Here is a 23023-nt window from a genome sequence, read left to right on the forward strand (position 1 = left end):
TGTAAATATTTTTGAAAATTGAATGATCATTTGGTTCTTGAATGAATCATTGATGCAAAACGCTCAAATTCCAGGTGAATAAGATAGAAAACTGATATGAATTCTAGTCAGATTTGAAGTTTTGCATTTTTTTTTTCCACACCTGAAAAATGAATGTAGCATAAAATGTAAGCATTTAATTCATAATTCAGGAAAAGTGAAATACTGACCAAACATACCTATAGGTTCTTATTTGGGAATGTTTCTTGAATTAAACCTGAAGGCTTGTAAAACATTATGAACAGCTCCTACTGAAATTAGTGACTGGATTCCAGTTGGACTTGATCTGTTAGAGATGCGAGGCAGCCACAAATCTGATTCCAGAAAAGTAGTCTGTGATCATCCATCTGAAAAGCTATGTTTGATGTAAGGTATATTAACTAAATATTAGAATTTGTTAAGTATTAGAAAGAAAATCTTGATGTCTGTATTTTATATCCCAGCAGTCCTCTCTTTGGAAGAAAATAATTTCAGTCATGGACAGTTTTGTTTGAGAAATGACTATGAGATTTTGACATAGTATAGTGTATTTTGAGTTGCTTGTTAAATTAAAAAATTAATTTTGACAACAACAAACTTTGGAATGAGACTATTACATTTTACAAAACACTGTATCACAAAGGCAATATAATACTAAAAAAACCCCCTATACTCATTTAAACACATTTCAGGAAAAAAGTAATGGTTTTAATATATGGAAAAAATGATTATATTATGGACACTGAAAATGTAGTCATATTTGTTTTGAAGTATGTTTATGTTGTCAGATGGAGCCCTGAGAAAGATAGCAAACAGCAATTTATTTTCGGAATTTATAAAATGCCAAATAACGAGTTGTCTTTTAAATGCAGTAGTAAAATACCCAGAAGGATAAACACCACAGCTCTAGGAAAACCAAAATATGATGTTTGTAATCATTATGAGCATGCTACTGTTGGAAGAAAACAGTCATTTATGTTCAAGCTAACTAAACTGGCCAGACAGGAAGAGATGGTCTAAGGTAGGTTTAGAAAAAAGCCCTTTGGATTAGAGACTTCTGTTCTTAAGTGCATGTTCCACGTGCACTGTTAATGAAAATGTTTATCATTACCAAAGATATTTTATTACAAAATCAGTGTTTCATGAGATGAAAATGAAAAATAAGAAGTTGTTTGGGTTTGTTTTTTTAATCAGAATGAACAGTCGCAAGAATACTGAAAATTTAGCAAGGAATACTCACATATTATTAAAGAAAATATAATATGCATTGCACACAAAATCATTCAAATTACTATTTGCTTAAAGTTAGGTATATCAGTACTTTGCTGAATTAGGTGCATGGATCTAAATCTTTGTCCAAAGCAATAAACACAATTAGGCAATCAGAAATAGAAATTATATGATTTTGTAATAATGATTTGTTACATTACATCTATTTATGACTTTACACAGTTAGAAATATGCAGAAACTAACAAATGATGATTCTGGGCATGTAGAGAAATGTAAAGCCCATTAATCTTAGAAGCCTAAAGCTGCAAGTTGAAGCTCTCATGTCTGTGAATTTCAATCTGTCAGTATCATATAATAGAATACCCTGTGTTAGCAATATGTATGTATGTATGTATGGAGCACAAGACAGCCAGTAGAACAATCCCTGAACGCACAATCTGAAGACAAATATGTAATCTAGAAGTTTGAAGTGATAAAAGTTCTTGAGGACTGCTCAGTTTTGCAAGGAAAAAAAAAAGCGATAACCCTGTAATTACACAGCAATTTTTAAGAACATAAATGGATGGTAAATATTGTAAATTTATATACAACCAAATGATAATTATGTTTTATATTTGAAAGAGTCATCAAGGAACTGAAGCAGGTAATTAAATTGACTCATCTGCTTTCATCAAATTTGTAAAAGTACATAATAAAGTCACGCAGAAACATGGGATTGGGGTATACGCTGTGTTCCCTGGAAATTGTTGGAGTTATATTGGTTATAAATATATATGTGAAACTATTTAATTATGTAGGATTCAAAGAACTTTGTTTTAGGCAAGTCCACTCATTTCAGTACTGTTAGCCTGGATGACAGTCAATGAAGATCTCTGCCTAGATTCATACTGGGGACTAACCTATCCCACCCCAAAACAGTCATGATACAAGCTGAGTCTGGCACCTACTCACCACGATATTCCTCTCACTCTGAAGAAATAACTGTCTTTCTATCAAAAACCCCTTGTACAGATGAGCATAACGGACCAAATTTCTTTTTATTTCACTTTGACATTTCACATTTCCACTCCCTGGGTAGAATTTTTCTCTCCTCTTATGCAGGACTTTTTTGATCTTCCTCTTTGTCAGTAAGTATAACATACTCCATGGAAAAAATTATAAAATAAAACAAAAATACGAAGATGTAAAGGGAACTGGCTTAAGAGAATGACAGGAAACGAGCCAAAGTGTTTGTGTATTTCCTTATGGGAATTAAAAAAAAAGGAAAAAAAGATAGTTGCGACAAAGGAAGAATGGTTAAGTAAGGAGCATAAAAGTTCATGAAGTACACTTTTAGCATCCTAAAAACAGATTGAACAAGTATATGAAAAGCATAGAGGCAGATAAACAGCAAAGAGCACACAGACTTTAATCACCTTGTATATTCATCCAAATTCTGAAAGAAACACGTTTGTTTGAGTTATCAAAGTATAAGTTCCAAATATAAGCTTCAAAACACTGGATTTTTTTTATATTGTTTTATTTTTTAAGAAATACTCTCTCCCAACCTATTTTTCCTATTTTCTTCTTAAAACACAGTAATACTCTTAAGATCTACACGTTGCAGGGGATGTACAATCAAGCATGTAGTGTGGATAAAGATCAGTTCTGAGAACCAGTACAAGTTCCTATGAGTGAAATAAATCTGACAGAGTATGAATGGAAATTAGTTGCCCCACTGGTCTTGTACTAGCCTGCACAGCTGTGAATATTATTCTGTTTGAATTCTTTATCCCCTAAGTATTTATATAAAAAAATGACTCATTAGAAATAACTGTTAGCTAAATTCACAAGAACTCATAGACTACATTAGCCTACTCTCAACATTCAGAGCTCTGTGCTTACTACTTGTCGGAGTGACACCACAGAGTTCAAAAGATGCTGAGTTGCGTTAATAAATTATTACAAAGATAAGATAATATATTTGATACATACTTGTGTTTCCATGAGGAGCCGAGTCTAAATATGACGTATTATTATTGAAGTATTCAAATAGCATTGTATGACAAAAACACAACACAAAATATATTAAGGCAACTAGCACACTTTCCTGGAACAGAACTATTTATAATATCCAGGATTAAAAAAACTTTAAAAAAACCCACAAAAATTGCCTTTTTAGAAAAGGCTTTTTTTTTTTCCTTTTTTTTTTCTGCATCAAATATGTGCTAATCAGCAGTCCTAGCACTTTGGTCATTTTAGAAAACAGATGGTTGACAGACATTTAAGAGAAGAAAAATACAAAAAGGGAAAGCAGTTTATCTGAAAGTATTTTACATTTATACCTTCTAGGTACTGTCCGTTCATTTACTTGGTAGGCTTTTAATTCCAGGATCTGTTTGAATTTTGCTAGAGCTAAACTTTGTTTAGAAACACTGTAACTATTTCTCCATTCAATTCTTTTAATCAAAAGCATTAAACAGACAGATCTGCAAAATATAAACATGGTAACCCAGAAATTACTCACGTACTCTCTGTTAGCAGACTCTCTAGCTCAGAGCTAGAAATCTTGTTCAGTAACTGAGGAGAACACCTCAGTTATACACCTTCTCTTTGGATCCGCAGCAACGCGCTGGAGAAGGATTTGAGATCAACTACTACATCCTAAGTGAAATCATTTGACTTAGCCACATAGTTGTAAAATTCTCATGTTTTGCATTCCTCTTTTTTTTTTTTTTTCCTGGGGCCCAATATTTAGTTAGCTACATAAAGTGGATCAGCTTTAGCTGTATCCCAAAGTCCTCACTGAGGAAGTAGGATTTACAGGTCCATATCCCTGCTCCAAAACAGCATGAGATGGGATTTGACAACCTACCTGCTATATGAAAATGGTAACTACCTGCCTATAGGGAAACAGTGTCTAGCCAGAGCCAAAAATGTCTGGTTCCTGCCTGTCCTTTCTGTTATGCTTTATTTGGTAGTCATGATCTGAAGGAGGCCTAAGACACTGGATCCGACTGGTGATATAGGCAGGAGAAAGCCTTGCTGAAAATGCCCCTGGGGTTAGGTGTGAGCTTGGGATTTGAGCGTCTCGCGCAAGCAGGACGTGGGCAGTTCTGACATGCCCGCTGGCAGAAACTATGTGGACTTAAACATCACTGGGGCAACTACAGGGTAACAGCAGATAAATAGGGTTTTTAAGGATCTTAGAAGCAGTTAAATGCTGCTGAAAGGGAATGGAAATTAAAATCCTGTATGTGTAAGGTAATTTTTAAAATGGGACTTACGTGTTTTTGAAAATATCATCCTGATAACTCAAAACTAAATTTAAATATACAGCATAAATGCAATTGCATTTTTTTTTGTCCTACAATATCATAAAAACTATTTTTTAACAGATTACATGCTCGATTATGTATTCCTTTACAGCAGCTTCATGGCAGGGAAACTCCAGCTGAACAAAGCTAATGTAACAGAGCAGAAAATCAAGCTCGCTGTCTAGTTTGGTCTAATCTCTAATTCGTATTCCTAAAAAGTTAGAGAGATGCAGAAGTGGACCCAAAGATTAGGGGATATAAAATCTCCAGACTTTTGGTCCAAGGCAGTCAGAATGCTCCTGTTTCACTGAGTATCAATATTACAAGGTCTAAACAGTCTGTCATGATTTAGCAAAGCCAAGAACCTTGCACCTATTAGCAGTTAACCCATGAGACTGTCCATGCATTTAAGCACAAGTATACTATTAAGCACATAAATAGACAGTTTACTTGGCTGAAGTGGTGCCACAGTTTTAACATCTTGAAGGGCTGAAATCTCAAGACAACAACGTTTACTAATTCTTATAAATATCCTCCAAAATATGACTTTTCATAAAAGCGTGACTGTTTTCAACTATGTTGACAACAGTACCATGTCCCCTGAAGCTATTTCAGAGTCCTGACTGTGCGTAGAGCTGATTCCAGTGTCAGAGTCTGTATCATTTATGTCCAGATTGGTCACTCTATGAACAAAGTCAGGAACAGCAATGCTGTTACTGGAGATGCCACTGCCGTTAGATGGCTCTTCATTTGATGGAAGCCTAGTTTCAGTGTTGTCTTTAACATGTAGTAAATTAAATTCTTCTGTAAGAAGTTCATATTCTTTTTCCTTCTTTTGAAGCAGTGAGTCCCTGTATGTAAGTTCTTTCTGAACACAGCTCAAGTATGAGTTGATTCTCAGACCATCTTTCATACTTTTTTCCAGCTCGTACTTTACACTTTCCAAATTTGAGTTTTCCAGTTCAGCATTAGCAGCTCCTTCTGTGCGAACATCATCTCCATTTTTTTCTGTGCATATACCGTGTACCTCTCTTTCAATTTCAGCACACAACTTCTCTATTAATTGTTTGTGATGTTTCAGTCTCTCTTCAACGTGTAAAATTCCCTCACTTTTGCTCAAATAGTCATGCACCTCTTTTTGATCATCTGGCCTACTCCCTTGCTGTTCAGCCTCACTTGGATTGATCGTTAAATAGGAGTCCTGCACATAATTTTCTCCATCATTGGCTACACGATCTAGATGGAATTTTGCTTCACATTTTTCAATTTCCATATCTAGTTCCTTCATTCTAAGGACTTGTTGATGAATGGTATGATCTTGAGAAATGATCAGATGAATCAGTGTCTCCATATTATCTCTCTCTTGCTGAACACTGTCCTGTTTAAGCTTGGCCAGTTTCCTGAAAGTCTTCCTGACAATTTTCTTTTGCTTGTCTATTGGCAACATCTTCATGTAATTTGCTGGACTGAGCTCCCACTGCTTTTCCACATTTTGTACTACCTTAGCTTCAGCTGTCTTCCACAATGGAAATGAGAGGAAAGCATCTGACTTTACCAACACAAAGTGCAAATTAGACTGCTCTTCCCCCCAGGCCTTCCAAAGTCTCAGAATCTTTGTCAAGGGAGGCAGTACTCGCTCAGAGCCTCTCCATTTTTCTACAATGCAGTAATCACTAGGTTTCCCAAAAAGGACCTTTTTCTCTCCAAATGTTGCCTGGTGTTCCTCAAGCAGTGCTTGAATCACTTCTGCGCAAGTTGTGCGCTTTGTCAGGCCACATACAATCTTCTCTTCCTGGCAAACCCAAACCACAATCTCTCTTTCATTTGAAGCCATGTCCTTGTTGGGAGACCTGGAAAACAAGAAGAGATCAAATATAAATTACATATCAATGGCACAGACTGAATAATAGCTATAAATCTGACATGACTACCACATTGAAAAATTCCCGTATTATTGTACAGGACAATATACTTGTTTAAATTACATGAAGAAATACCTTTGGATTAAGTAACAGAAAAACACACCCATTTCAGCTGCTGCTTTAATACTACTAGTCCAGCTGAATGTGAATCTCACACAAAATGTCTTTTATCAAATTTAGTTTTTGTATACATAGTAAGTGTGTATAACAATAAGTGATAAAGCTTGGCAATCTGCATTACATTTCCAGACTGTCCTAGGATAACATAACTTTCAGATCTGCATATCTGTTCTCATCACACAGACACTGTGCAAACATTTGTAAGTTCTTAATATCACCAAGGCTTCTGAAGGGAAGAATCATGCCTCCAAATATGCACTGAACATAGATGGACTGAGAAAAGATGATTGAACACCACCTAAGTTAAAAGAACTTGATTATAGGATAAATCTACAGCTTTTTTTGCCACACCTGCACCCACACAAGCATAAACACCATTGTTTTCCATTGTTATTTTTCACTAACAATTCTCAAGAAATTTGTTGCTTTGCCTGAAGTACCAAATAGCCTGAATTCCAGTGACTTATGAGAGAATACCAACTGCGAGAGAATACATATATAGGTCTGTATTTTATAACCTTTGTAATGACACAGAAATGCCAGAAAATGTAAAAGGTTTTAATTTTTTTTTAAATTTATTTATGAATTCCAATTAATGTGGTATTAACCTGACATTAGCAGCTGGTACCTCCTTACACATTGAGATACCTAACTTCAGGTGTCTAAGATCCCATTATGATCCCATTATGGCTGCTGTAGCTGTCTAATCAATACAGTGGAGCCTAGAGAGCAATTCAGCTGACCAAACGTAGAAGTTCACTTTACAGTTAACTCTTAAGTTTGTCCCCATCTGAGTAGCCCTGGACTGCCATGGGCCTACATTGGCAGAGTGGCCTTGTGGAACCTGTCCAGGATATTCCTGTCCTCTAGCCTCCACATGCATAATTTGCTGCTTGCCCAGACCTGGTGGTTTGGCCTCTTGTCTAAAATGATAAGACAATAAATTCCCTGAGGAAAAATGCATTTCTTTGGATTTTCTGGTATCACTTCCAGTTCACTCGAATGAATGAGATTTAACCCACTCTGACAGAAAAAGCTTGAAAATGAAAATGACAATTTGGACAATATTCTAAGGGCTCAATACCACATTTGTTTCTAACTGGGACTACTTATTCGCAGTACTTTTCTATTCTTTTGAGATGTAGTAGGAATGGAGTTTTACTTGATGTAATTAGGGTTATACCCTGTGATTATTAAAGCAATCCAACTTGTTTCTTTTTCTTAATTACTACATAACACGAGAGACAAACTGCAATCCAATAAATTGAACTATGATTGACTCAGCTCTAGGTGCCACTCTGACCAGGAGGCAATAATCCTCAAAAGATGGGAGACTGCAAATGAATACTAATAAAACCTGCAAGAATGAATTTATTAGTATCATCACACAGGAGACCTCTGTCCAACTACATTGCTCCAGGTCTTGGAGCATTCTTCTGTAAAATTTGTGTTTTGGTAGATTACTCTGAGTAATGACATAATTTTCCCACTTCAATAGCTCCCTCTTGCAGGCCAGCATTTTACAGTAATTATTTTTTAAAACTGGTGTTCAGAAGATTAATAATGTTTTCATAGACTACTTCTCAAAATAAGAAAGCTTATGTCACCGACAGAAAATGGCAAAATGGCACAAAGAAACAGAAATATCCAAGTTTAAATGGGGGGGAGGGAATGAAAGACAGTATCATATTAAATGGCATTACTGTTAAGTACGTCACATGCTAAAAAGTCAGTATCTGTAAGGTTTTTTCAGGTTTACAGAATACAGGATGCTATAGAAATATTTTGTCTGTTAACAGATTGATAGTTAAATGAAACTTACATAAATAGACAATTGCAACATAAGTCAGCTGTGACTGTCAAATAACTCAGTATTTGTTTTACACTACAGATATAAATAGAAAAAAACAGATAAACTACAGAGTTGCATTATATGTTAAGCATAAAATTAAGCAAAATGAATTATCAAAAATACAGTATCTCAAACAATGTTCACTACTGATACATAAATAGTTGACATAGGAATAAAAGAATATTACTAGTCATTGAATTTCAACTAATAAAAGTACTGACAGAAAAATAAATAAGCATAAAAACATAAGAAATACTAGATTGGGACTTTGAGGCAGCAAATTCAGACCGTATCTTTCCGGTTGTTTTTTGTAATCAATAAATATATTTCAGGGAATACGTTATCTCAGTCTTTCAGCATTCTTCTGAGAGTCTTATGCAATTTCTTTGCACACTGAAACTCTTCCTACTTTTTTCTCATTCTTGTTTTTGGTTGATTGCCATACTGTCTCCTAGTCACTATTTTTAGCGTGTAACAGATTATGTGAGTTAAACAGAAACTTACTGTCTCTTTTCCTCCTGGCCCCTTTAAAGCTTTCCTATGAAGACAGTTTCACTCTGTGATATTAGTAAATCTTCAGATAAATTTGAAAACCCCACAGTATTAGTGTACTGATAAATACTTTTGCTATATGCACTTTTTTTACATGGACTTCCCACTGACTTCAGCAGGAGTTAAGCAAGCTTCTGATGGAAATACATTGTTTATTGTAAAGCAATCTCTACAGGATGTCTGCAAACAATATGGATATAAAATAACACTTTAAAATTACTGTTTTCAATCATTTTCTAGCTGTTCATCACCCCCTGTTATTTTTTCAGTTACAACACACCTGTCTACCCAGATTTTACATTGAGCTTTGTGGGGAAGGATTTTTCTTTATCTTGTCTACAGCATATTTAACATATCAAAGTCTGAAACTAGTAGTAGCACTTCAGGAATGGGTAACGTATGCACATGCAGGTACACAAAGAATTCAAGTAGCTTATACATGAAAATATATACACATATATATATGTATGTATAGCATATGTAACATACACCTTGTAATTATATTGTCACCTTGTACAGCAAAGGAGAGAAGAAAAAAAAGAAATTCTGAACATCGCTGTAATTCTTGGATCAAAACAGAACTGTAAAGTGCAAATTCTTTCATTATTTTTTCCATGTTTGTCACAACATATATTATCTTCATTTTTATTCAGTAGCCTCACTGAATTTTTGATCTTTCTTTTTAATCAAAAAGAATTAACAAGTCATTCATAATCTTACAGTGCCATGGAATTCTAATATAATCTAAAAAATCAAGTGTTCTTTATTAACTTCCACTATAAAATGGTAAACTGATGTGGCCTACCATGGACCTTTTAAGTAAAATTTATTGTATAATTCTTTAATCATGGTTAATTCAGGTAGTGCCAAACAAAAATGAAGCTTCAGTGTGTCAATCACAGCATAACAATTATTAGAGACTTGTTTTCAGGATGCAAGAAGATGCTAATACTAGGAACTGTCTTTCATTAAGCTGTGCTTTCCTCATAGAAAGTGGAGTGCAGATTCTGCATATACGAAGTGGAATTCATCTCACTTAGGCATCTGGAAGTTAAGATTTCAGTATAAATTCACCATCAATGTTCCTCCTTGTCATGGGAGGAGAGTGGACCTCCAAGGAGAAAGTCACCACAGCCTAAACTATCTATCATCATTGGGATGAATCCTTAAATGAAGCTATTTCTCTCTTTCATTAACTACAAGAGACCTATGTGGCCACCTTCAACTAAATAGCTCATTTTCAGGTATCTAAATACAGGTAAAAGTAATCCAATCAGATTCTGTTTTATTCTCTGAGAGAAATGTAACAAGAATGGTTCAGACAGTAGTAGATTTAATAAAGATAACTAAACATGGGACCTACATATTATGACTTCATAGCTTAGTTTAGAAGCTGACTATTCCATTTGCTGTTCAATTCATTACTATCATTTATAAGGAAATCCATGAAGTCATTGCACTACTAAGGAAGATGTAATCCAATTTGTAACTCCTCATCTTGAATAAATGTTGGTCATTGACAGTGATTTTTTTTTCCTGAGATGTAATACTAAAAATAACAATATTCAGCAACAAGATCTGCGTTTACATGGTCATTTTAATGAAGAGGCAAGATTCTTATATTTACTGATTCCTTGGCCTTGACATCTTGCAGTTTTGTAAAGAAAGCAAAAGAACTGTCATTTTTTAATAATCTATCAATTAATGAGTTTCTAATAGCTAAGGTGTTTATCCAGTTTAAATGTTTGACTTTCTTGAAAAACAATTTCAGTAGCAACTTATACAAAACTAGCTAGGCAACTTCTTCATTTTTTCAAAAGTTTATTGCTGTTGCTGTAAACAGGCTTTAAAGCTTTCAGTTCTGGCTTGAATTCTGTTTCTTTGAATTGATCACTGAAATGTTCTATTTATCCATCTATGATTTTAAAGCCTTGATGATAATGAGAACATGCAGATTATCTTTTTCTGCAAAGTCACTTGTTGCTCAGGAACATATGAGAATTTAAGCTTAAAAATGCTCAAAAGTGCATTTCCAATCTCTTTTGTTTGTTTTGACTGCTAGTTTTATGCCTTCTACTCTTTGCTTCTCTTCATGATGACCCAAAAAACCACTCTAATCATGTTATAGACCTCACACAAAGGCTTGTTTGTGTCAGCACAAGCTGATTGTTGTGTGTCAGATACACACTTCATTAATTTATTATTCAGGCCTAGGGGAAGAAAGGTATTCCAGCAATGTATAGACAAAACAAAAACATGTACTTATGTTGCACAAAGTCAAAATATGAGATAGCTTAAATGCTGGAAGCAGCATTTTTGATATTCATTAACTTTAAGGGATGTCCGGTGCAAAAACATACATATCAAACACATAATTCTTTGCCTTCCTGAAAATTTTAACACTCTTCCTAAATATGCAACATATAGCTTTACAACCGATCACGTCAATCAAATAAAGGGATCTCCCTACTTTTTAGAATTTCATCTACATGTCTACAAGATGCTCATTTTTCCTTACTAATTTCAGCAAACATTCTGTGGGGACTAGATCATTTACATATCGTATTGTTAGCAGATTAATACAGTGTTTCTGAAATACCACTGACATTAAAAGAGTATTTTGTCTCTGTTGAGAAAAAGAACACAGATAAAACTCTTCTCTCCCTTCACTGTAACAAATTCTTTGTAGTCTTTCACAGAAAAATAAAAAGGAACTCCATTCTCAACATTCCCATATTTCTTGATGTACTGTCCCCAAGGAACTAATCAAACTGAGTAACTCAAAAAATACCTAGTTAATGGCTAGAAATTTCACAGCCAAGACATTTTTGTGAACCCCTTGCTAGCACTACTGTTTAACTCTTTACTAATTTTAAGTTAGCATGACCAATTGAACCAATTTTAAGTTAACATGACCATGAAAGTTTTTGTGTTAGGAAAGGGATTAAAAACTTGAGATTATGTTCATGATCAAAAATTTTATTGTCTCCTCCCAGTCACTGAAATAATTTATACAGAATAAAAAAAACTGCAAGTGAAAATAAATGGCACACAAAGCAATACATTAATCCTTCGCTTGAAAATGTATACAACTTAATAATTTATAAATTTGACATCAAAGAGTTTATGCTGGAAAGCCATTTGTGTGAAAGAGCTTAGTCATTTTTTCACCAATTTATTGGGGAAATCATGTTTTATAATCTTAAATTTCAGAGGTGGAAGAGCTTTTACTTATGTATGAATTAAATTACTGTTAATCAGATGTCATAAAGCTGTATCTGTTAGAGAGTGCAAATGTTTGTGGGTTGGAATATTCTTGTAATTCTTAGTGTAATAATGTCACCTTTTTTTCTTTAATCATTGCATCTGCAAGTGGCACATAATCTGTAATTAACTATTCTTTATGTCAGAAGGATTGCTTCTAGCTTTATGCTAGCAGATGATATAACTAATTTATCCAATTTTAGTGTAGAAAATGAATCAAGTCTTGTACTTTTGAGATCTTGTCTTCTCTTTATTTTTTCATTTTTGAAGCTGTGCTCGCATAAATACATTTTAGCATACATAAGACCCAGAAAGCCACACAATACAACTATCATTTGCAATGTAAAAAAAGCAACAGAACAGTAATTTATAAACAGCCTCCTACTGACAGCATAAACCCTCTCAATAGCGCATTTGAACACACTGTCTAATCTGCAGCAAATCAGATTATAATTGTGGTTTATTATTGACTGGCTGCTGTGATGGGGTCCTCAGCTGACCAGAGCTCTCAGGTAGGTATGCTGTTGTCACAACCTCCGCAGAGTAAGACCAAAGTGCTTCTAAACTTCTAAGAAACAAACCCCTACATTATGCCAAGATACCATCCAGAACAACTCACTTCTTCAATGGAGAAACCAAAAGTGACTAAGTGACAGAACAGGAAAAAAAAGGCTTTAAGAGACAACCCTCCTGCTGCCTACTGCATCCTTGCAGCGAAGTCCTTGCCTAGAGCTTCGGTGTCTGTCATCCCAATGCTTTCCTGGAATCCACTAAGAAACATGAAACTTTCAGGCGGATCCAGGCAGGGTCTGTGCTCCCCGCACCTCTCAGCAGGCTCTCCCCTTCTCAAGCTGCACACTCCCAGATCCTCACCAAGACCTTCTGTGCCTCATCTGCTACCTACCACGCTGCAGAGTGGGGAACAGTCTCCCAGCCAACCATGTTCAGATGCTGAGCCACTTGCTCTCTTTTGAAAACAGGGCGACACAATGGCATAAAACATCCTGGGAAAACAAAAGACATCTGCCACAAAAGCATTTAATAATCTGGTGTTTTCAAGGGGATGCTGCTGGGGCACATGGATCTGCCCGCTTGGATTTTGGCAAGTACGTATTTGTGCTATGGTCTTCTCTTTGTTCTGCACCCATAAATGTTTCCTTCATGTGCCAGGGCCCAGAGAACACATGCCTTGTCTAAGCACTTGCCAACAACCTTGTTATCTCTGTGTCTCAGATCCGAGCCATAACTACCTATCAAGGAAATCTGATGGCTTTTAATTCTATTTACTTGCTGGAAATAAGAGGCCAATATTACAGGGATACCTACTTGATACAAACAACCTGCATTTGTAGCATAGGACACATGCTCCATGTCTTTTGAGAGCTTCCGATACCAGTGATATTTACATGTCAGGGTATATAAGGGCTAATTAGTTTATCAGTCGCCACATTCCATTTAGAAATGATAATATAATATTGCTTTTATTACTTATTTTTCAAAATCTCAGCATGTTGCCATATATATATATATAAAAAAATAAAAGCATATATGAGACAGTGGAAGATCATTCTGAAAGAAAAGATAAAAACATATTTTGGCTCTGTGGGATTTTTATCTGTGAAATTTGCAAAAAAGTAAAGCTATTGGTGCTACGTGTTGCAGCCCTTGCTTGGAAGAAACTCTAACTTAATTTGATCCAAACGGATTTTTGACAGTGAGTTTAAACATTAAAGCTATAAAGAATACACAGCCCATATGAAAGCTGAGGTCAGAAGTATTTCAACCTTTCAGGCACAAATGGATCATATTAAAAAGTTCACACTAAGTTTATTCAGACTATCCACGTTTAATCCACCTTTCTTCTCAACTTTCTGTCACCTTCTGTAAAGTTATTCAGAAAGCAATAAAGGACAAATCTTACACTCAGTATGCCTCCTGCCTAAGTGGATTACATGCTTCTGAGTTTCCTAAGGGCAGCAATGAGGAAGTATCTACTCTCACCACCCAATGAAGCTGGAATTACTCCAAAGCCTTCGGGATTCAAGACAGCCTATTAACTAACTGCATTCCCATTCCCCTTCACCTATCCCTAAAAAACAATATTAATGGCATAGTTAATGTCCATATCATGTAGGAGACAGAAATTCCATACATGATGTGTCAGAAACTTGGTCCTTCTTCCCTTCTGCATCACACGAAAGTCAGGGCAATGTCTAGCTAAAAAGTATCATGGCAAGGCAGGGCCGGTACTTTAACTGTAATAATAATAATAAACCCCCCTTCAATATAGATAATCAGAGTAGTCCCAATACTGCAGGGAGACTTGTAAAGAACACCACAGAACTTGTGAAAATAAAATAATTCTTTCAAAAGAAATAACTTAAATTGCTCTCTACCATCTGTTTCTGTATCCATTTAATGTTGCTCTATGATAAAGCTTCTTCCTTTACAGAAATGTACATAGACATTTATTAAAAATAAAAGAAAATTAGGCATTAGATATTCATGTGACATTTTTCAAACAAACATACACATACACACAGTAGGTTGGATGTTCTAATTGAAATATTTCAGGTATTTGAAACAAGAAAACAATTTAAGCAATTTTAACTAGCTAGGTACAACACATTTCTCCTAGTAGAAGTTTATGTTCATTTTGTAATTCCTTTTTAAATGCATAAATTTATGAAACATTTTAATTAGCAACAGCTGTTGAAAATTATGTCCTATATCAATTATCACTTGTGCACTTAAAACTATAACTAGTTCCTTAATCCTTTCTGCAGAGGAATGCCATCATTTCAGTTAGCTACTGTACAAAAATGCGCACATTATAATTCATCAATGATCTATGGTGAAATTTCTGTTCATCCAAACATTTTACACTGTATTAGCGCTCTATGACACATTTCAGTTAAATAATTTTGAATTGGAATGGGATAGTACTATTCTGTCATAGAATAAATAACATGAAAGGTATGAAGGTTTTTTTAAAAAAAAGTTCTGTAAGATAATTATTTTATTGCAAATAAGTCATTCACACCAGAGTTCCTGCTGACTTGAAATGTCAGACTTCAGTAAAAATCCCATGGGAAATTGTGTGCTTCATTCTAACAACTGTACTTCTTGGACAGAGGTGCCTGAACAAGGACCAATATTTAAGAAAAATAAAAAGGAAAAAAAAAACCACTGGCTACTTAAAATAGATATAAAAGAATAAAAGCAACCAACAAGAAGAACCAACAAGGACTGACAGTAATAACTCTATCATCTGATAAGTAGATGGATAGCAGAGTTTATACTATGCAGAAAATAAGCCAAGAAATTGCACTAACTCAGAATGTTGCACTAATAGAAAAAAAATAAATAAAAGACATTGTAAGAGGAATTATACACCTTGCTCACTAGATAAGAGTGATAGTTATGGTGGATTATCCTGAACACTCTCCTGCCCCTCCGTTTAATAATGACATAACCCTCTGTCATTGCTCCAGTGGTTGATACTGTTTTGCAAAATCTCATTTGCAAAGTTCAAGTGCAGATTTTCAGCAGAGGTGACCACAAGGCTACTAAGACATCCCCTTCACTTATTAGCTCTACCCTATACCGTGTTTATGCTCCCAATCACTTAACCTACAGGCAAGTGCAAAGGCTGCAGTCTCCATTCAGATGAAGACTGCATCTGCCCCTGCCCTTTTCTCCTGTCTTACCTCTGAAATTATTCCTCTCCCCCTAAGGGTACACATTCTCTATAAATTACATCTATGCTTTAAATCTGCCTTCCTGACAGACAAATCATCATTTCTCCATTGTATATTCAAAGTCATAAGGTTGGTAAGTGGATATTCGTCAAAAAAATGTTTGGAATTGCAGTGAGTAACATCAGCAAGTGTGCTGTGTGCACAAAATGCTGTGACAGGTAACATGTTCATCGTATCAGGTCTGTATCTGTGGTAGCCTGACACAGTGAAGGTTTCAGAACAGAGGAGAGCTAGCTGTCCACCAAAATATTTTCCAAGATGAGCAACAATAACGTTAACAATTTGCTTTACTGGGAAAACATGCTTTGATGTGTATATTGCAACAGCTACTGAGGAAGCAGCTGTGATACAGGAGTGGAAGATCCAGGAAAAACTCCAGAGCCAAAACAAACACTGACATATTCAGTGGTAATAGTTCTTTAGACCATGATGGGGGGAATAGAAAGATAGGCATTTTCAAATTACTCAGTGTTAGTAAACAACATGCAAAGTTTAGGAATATCAATATAGCAAATGCTACATCTTGATTTTGGGCAGTGGATAGCTCTCACTAGTTGACAAATGAAGATGCCACTGGTATTTTTTATCTACCATAAGAATTTTGCTACATTGCAAAAATATAATTCTCTAGTTCCTGTGTCTATTTAAGCGCCTATGCATATTTAAGCACTGGTTAAACTATACAAGTTTTATGGGGGTCCCATTAATAATGTACAGAATGTATCTAAAATTCCATCACTTTCAACAATACAGAGGAAGCAGAATCATTTATAGCTCATTTAGAACATCGGCTTCTAAATGACAAAGTCAGAGCTGCTATTACAGCTAACAGAAATTTGGTTTATCTAACTTCTCCCATTAGAATTTTCATAACTGCCTTTTAGAAGCACCCTGGTTGTTTATGAGCTTTTGAGATCAAAGAAGCAAGGGGAATTCCAAGGGTTGAAAGCACGATTTTTGTTGTTGTTGTTCCATGAAATTCAGTTCAACTTTCTTTGAAAGGCAAACGTATACTATTTCCCTCCCCTGGGTTTGTTGACATCTTGCCCAGTGAAGAAACAAACACAAAGCATTCTGAGGTTGGGTCTGGACTGCCAAAACATGAACAAAGCACACTATATGGAGACCACTGATAATAAGGTAAGTTGAATAAAAGAACAAGATAAAGACAAGGAAATAATAAGATTTCGTGCCACCTTTCCAATACTCCCTGGGCTAAAGGAGGCTGGGATGGTTACCTTCTTATGAACCCTTATACACAGTGCACGGCTCAAACAGTTCAGTGTACCTCTTCTCTACTCCTGGTGGCACCGTGTGAGGCAGATGCTAGCCTCATTCACAATGAAAGGAAAGAAAGTCGAGATGGACTTGGTTTCTTTTCACCAATTCCCCAAGTTGAACTCAGGCTCAGCAAAGCATCTCTTCTTTTCCTTATAGTCTTTTCCTGATGGCTATCTACTGTAACTACTTCTGTAGCTGCTCTAGCAGCAGCCTGTGGTGAATTTCACAGTTTGGACACTGTACTTCGTGATTCTGAAAAGGAACATTGTAGGAATCAGTATTTTTATCTTGTTTTTTAAACACCCCAACACTCCCCAGACCCACCCCCAAAACATATAAAATTATTTACAAGATAACTACCTTAGGAAAGTGATTATCCTAAATACTACTTTTACTGCTAAATCTAGTCTTATAGGTTAGCAACTGTATGACTTAAGATTTCATTAAGTAGTTTAGGCAATCTGATGTCTACCTGACATTCCCATTTCCTTGCTTGTGCCAGCTCTGCTAGTGTAACCAAAGGGTTTCCAGCTTGTTAAACTGGCAGCAAGCTAACCCGGGAAAAAAGGAAGGGAAGAGGAAAAAAGGAAGAGGAAAAAAGAAGAAAAAGAAAAAAAGGAAAAAAGAAAAAAGGAAATTTTTTTTTTTATTTATTAGTGCTCCCTGAGTTGGGTTCTGTGGCATCAGGTGAGAATAGTACCAGTGCAAAGGAAATGGCAGAAAGTGGTCAGGAGCCTGGAAAGGGGGCTTAGGACTGCCCTTTGTGCAACAGCAAGCCTTTAGATCTGTTTAGCCATCTCATCAGAATCACCCTTTCTTAACTTTTTGACATCTAATGATCTTTCAAAATAGCTTTTTTTGTATATCATAAAACCTAGTTTCAGTATCTCTTTACAGTTTTCCAGGAGTGAGAAAGGCAGGATGGGGTTTAATTTTCTTCTGTATTTACTGCAATATATTTTGCAGAGAGAGAACCACCCCACTTTGAAATTATACTGTATGATCTTCCCCTTTTCATTTGCTCTCATTAAATTATATTGAAAATGTCACTTCAAAAGGGGTTCTATCAAGACCTCATTTACAATCTTTTTTTTTTTTTTTTTTTTAAATTTCTCCCTCAAACTTTCTGAAAGATAATTCAGTGACAAATGTGTTCCATTACTTACAATATTTGAAGAGCTGAAAGGAAAAAAGATGAGATGATGAAGTGGACTCTTGTATAAATCTTCACCCTAAAGAGCTAAATTGAGTACTAGATACATAATTATGCTAACAAGAAGAGTGGACATAAATTTCAAAAAAGAAACCTGAAGCATTTTAGTGCCCATTGACAATCTGAGAGTTTTCTGCAGTTTATGCTTTCAAGTAATTTTCTAAAATTGCTTATCAATGAATGCTTTAATATGTAGTTAGTCAGGCACAGGCTGATAGGGTCTCTGAAATATCACCACATCCTCTCTGAAGAACCTACTGAACAAATGAAATAAATTTATAACCTTACCAACTATGTTCTGCCCTAGCAATGGATATGCTAAAGAGGGCACAGGAGCTGGCAAAACTAGTTCCAGCTGAGCAACAGAGATAGGGAAGGCAAGAAGGGAGGACTTGCTGTCTGGAATCAAGGTTAATGCCGGATCATAAAAATCAAGAGTAATGGGAAATTCACTGGAGTGAATGTAAAGAAGAAAGAGTAAGCAAGAGAGAGATACAAAGAATAGCGTCCAGCAGCACACACACACACACACCCCTTTTAGCTGTGAGAAGATGAAGGAAGCTGACTGCAGAGGAAAGACATTCCATGATTCAGATAAAAAGCCATGTGAATCCAAAAATATTTGAATGATCATGACTTAAGCCCAAAAACTGTTCTAGAAAAGAGATAATGAGTACAGATAATGAGTTTCCAGCTGAGGCCACCTGAAGAGGCTCATAGCCATGTCAGTTGTCCATCACAACCCTCCCACTGGAGCCGAGTTGCTTGTCTGACTGTTCTCCAAACCACGTGTCATGATGAATTAGACCATAAAGATAAAGGCCTTGTTAAACCGTGTAAGATAACCCACCTGAATGTGATTGAACAGTTTAGGAAGAAATCATTCAAAAATTTGACGCAGCTGTAAAGATGGTAACCCCTGGCAAAGGATTTGTGAACAGTGAGAGCAAGTGTGGGCCAAAAACCTGCAGTGAGCACAGCTGAAACCAAACTAGGCCAGGAGTCTGTGGCCAAAGACCAAGGCAGGCCCAAGAAATAATGGGGCTAGTTTTGTGAAATGCATCTATGGCAGGATAGTGATTATCCCAAGAAGGTTGTGACACCAGAAAGACACTGCAAGCTACTTGTTGTCTTTAGTTCACAGAAAGTCAGACTGAGTCAACATTCAAATTAATCCACTGTTTCTTTATTTCACACATCCAAATGTCTTTGCAGGTGGGGATCCTTTCAACATATGAGCAATTCAGATGACTTCATAGCTCAGGGAGGATAAAAAGGCAGTTTACTTCTAACAAGGCACGTCATAAGCTGAATGGATACCGCAGTGACAGCTGAATGAAGGCGTTCTTCCTTCTGCCATGCGAACAACTCTGTGATGTTTGGAGAAATATACATATTTAGCATTCTTCCATGACATGTTCACATTCTGTTTGTCACTTCTGACTTTTAAAGAACCCTTGTATGTACCCAGTTTTGTAATATGTAGATGCATATGTATGCAATCTACAAAGTGGCTATTTCTGCACATATTGTTTATATATATGATGATTTGGGGTTTGTAATATATTTTATTGTATGTTAGATGTAGATGATACAGGTTAGATCTATAATAAGATATGTGACAGTATATCTTGTGTGCTACACGTATGCATTACATGATCATACACAACACAAACTGTCATATATGCATTTATATACTAAATATATGCCTGCCATGCACAAACGCTTAAGCAGAAAGAAATATGCTTAAGCTGGAGTCAAGCACTCAAAAATTTTAAGCATTGGTGTTAAAGTTTTCCATGCTACTTAGTTCAACGAAAATGAATTTGATTCAGCGTATCCATAGCAAGGTGCATTCCCCCCCTTACATCGGACCCCTGCCTCACTTGAATGCATACAAGAGACAATACTCAGTTTTGCCAAAGCCACAGAAGGTACTGAGGCGTTGCAGACACTGAGTGCTACAAGCTTCAGGTGTCTTCCCCATTGTTGAAGTTCATAATCCCCTCTTGGACACCTAAACTTCCACAAAAAGTGCCACAAAAGAGTGCAAGTCCTAACAATGGGATTTGCTGAAACCAGCAAGTTCAGCAGGAACTGACCTAAAGTAGTCAGAAACATGAACAAAAAGGCAGGACTTAGGTAATGTTAGACTACATTCAGATGTTCACTGCATAAAAAATACAATATTAATTAGAACAGAAACCAAAAGCCTGATCCCTTTCTCCCACTGAAGCCTTCAACACGAATCCCTGTCTTTCTCTGTGTTACTACAACTCACATGAGCCAGCACAATATGGAACAGCTTCAACAGGAAATACTGGGAGAATTTCAGTTTAGAATAGCTTGACAGGACTTTCCTGACAAACACATGTTGAGAATGCCAGGGCGGGCATCTCACAGGGGTGTTCTGGCCACTGGGGTGCCTGGCTGCACTTTGTGTGTTGTTGCATATGTTCAGAACAGGGCTATTAGATGGGACCTGATGGTTGAAAAAGCTGAAAGACTGCTTTTTCTTAATTTTGGTAAGGTATGAGGGAGGCACATAACTGCGGGGTTTTCAGGACCGGTGTAAGACATGATGGGAGTACAGGTGGCTGGGGAGTGCTGCCAGTCAAAATGTTACTACCTCAGGATTTAATCATAATTTTGTCAACATCAGAAGTTCTTAAAGCTTGTCTTAGGTGACTACAATGACATTTAGGTACCAAAGTCTCCTTCATAAATCTAGCCCTTATTACTTACATTTGTTCAGTATGTGTTCATTTTATATCTTCTCTCCTATGTACAGTACTACCCTTTATAGAAGACACATTTTTTAATTTAATCTTTTGCTATATGCCTTTTATCACCAGCTATTCAATTGCTTCACAAGTTGACACATTACTGGATTTATCTCCACGTACTCTTGTAGGAAGAGAACTCCCTTTTACAAACCAAAGCTCAAAAAGATCTAGGCCAAAGGTATCCACTCATTTAAGTTCCCACTCCGGCTAACTGAATTGATATCTGTAGAGATGTCCAAAGCAGGACATCCATAAACTTCCTTTGCTCTGCCCTTGTGCAAAACAGATTACAGGACACTGAATTAGCAAACGAGGAACATGCAGTGAGTAACCACTTTTGTAAACTGCGGTTTATGTGACTTGCCCAACATCACATAGGAATTTTGTGGCAGGGGCAGGGAAGACATCCATGCTATTATGATGGTTCTCCCTTAATCATACATTATCCACCTGTAATTCACCTCTCCATTCACTATTCCCTTTTTAATTTCTAAAATGAATGGTACAAAAGATGGTTAATTAGGTGCTCTACAAAGTCTGAGCATGCTCCATGAAGACCTTCCCTTTGAAAGTGATTGGGGTGGAGCTCATGTCATCTACTTTAAGCTATTTAAAATGCAGATGTGCAGTCACAGATAATTTTCTGACCTCCTCTGTAATCAGTGGCATAAGATAGGCACCTCCAGAAGGGTGACTAATCCCATACTGAAAGCCTGTCTAAGGCTGAATGAATTGCCCTCTGGAAGTGTTTAGATGTATCCATTAACTACAGAGTACGTAGATGACTAGATACCTAAATTTTCAATGGTCTGAGTAAGATGAAGCTCGACTTTTGTGTTTTACCATGTACCTGAATCTTATGAACAGTATGAGTGTCAGTAAAAGTAAGTACTGTGACCATTCACAACTGCAGTTCCAAAAGTAACTCAGATCTTTGTCCGACACCTGTAGTGGCCTTCATGGGTAAACAAACATGATTAGTTATCTACCTAGACCTTAAAGTACCAGAAGTCTGGGAAAGTGCAGTAAAGTCAATACCAATCCTAAATTTTTGTTAGAAAACTGGATTTGTACAGAGCTTTTTGGTAAAACAGGATACTAACAACAAAGTGGCCCCGAGAGATACAGGCAATAATCAAGTTAAACAAGTACACTTAGTGCCTTAGCAATCAGTACAGAGGAAGCCTGTCAACAGGTAATGTCCAAGTGAAACAACAATTCAGACCATCAATTTATCAATTATGAAGCCAACAGAAACAAGAGCAGCTGAAAATCGGCGTATGATCCCACATTTATAAATATCATTAAGCCATTCCTTGATTAGTGAGCAGAATCTGGTAACTTCCTATGACAAATGAGGCATACTTTATGTCATCAAAACAGTGCCCCAACTGTTGCTCTGAAAAATTCTGTAGTTTAGAAGTGCTTTCACAGTAGAAACTGCCCTCTGTAGAAATAATCCTTTTGAATTTGGAGGAAGTTGGGGAAAGCAAAGTAAGGTGTTCCACATGGATGAAGGAATCTATTAACACAGAGCAAATTGCAGGTTCAAGACCCCAGGGCAGACTCGCTTAAAAATTAGTAGTCTTCACTCAACTACATTATTCCACTGAGGTCATGCATCCTTACAAGTTAAAGTAAGGTAAACATATTTATACCTGACCAAAACAAAACTTGGTCTAATAGATTGTTACATTTCTATAAACCTGATTTTGTCCCTGAACACG

At 36.2% G+C, this 23023-nt stretch overlaps 1 protein-coding gene across 3 annotated transcripts in view; it reads right to left on the reverse strand.

Annotated features, from left to right (window-relative positions):
- Positions 1-1114: 1114 nt before the first annotated feature.
- RASSF9 (Ras association domain family member 9) overlaps positions 1115-23023 on the reverse strand; it is a 29955-nt gene continuing 8046 nt past the window's right edge. For 2 of the 3 annotated variants that reach the window (XM_076333910.1, XM_076333917.1), the window contains exon 2: positions 1115-6395. In XM_076333910.1, the coding sequence (XP_076190025.1) occupies positions 5120-6395 (1276 nt within the window). In that variant the 3' untranslated portion in view covers positions 1115-5119. Of the gene's footprint in view, positions 6396-19681; positions 19881-23023 lie in introns of those variants that run through there. The other variant, XR_012994933.1, reaches the window with a different exon arrangement.

Source organism: Aptenodytes patagonicus, chromosome 1 (genome assembly GCF_965638725.1).
Source record: "Aptenodytes patagonicus chromosome 1, bAptPat1.pri.cur, whole genome shotgun sequence".
NCBI lineage: Eukaryota > Metazoa > Chordata > Aves > Sphenisciformes > Spheniscidae > Aptenodytes > Aptenodytes patagonicus.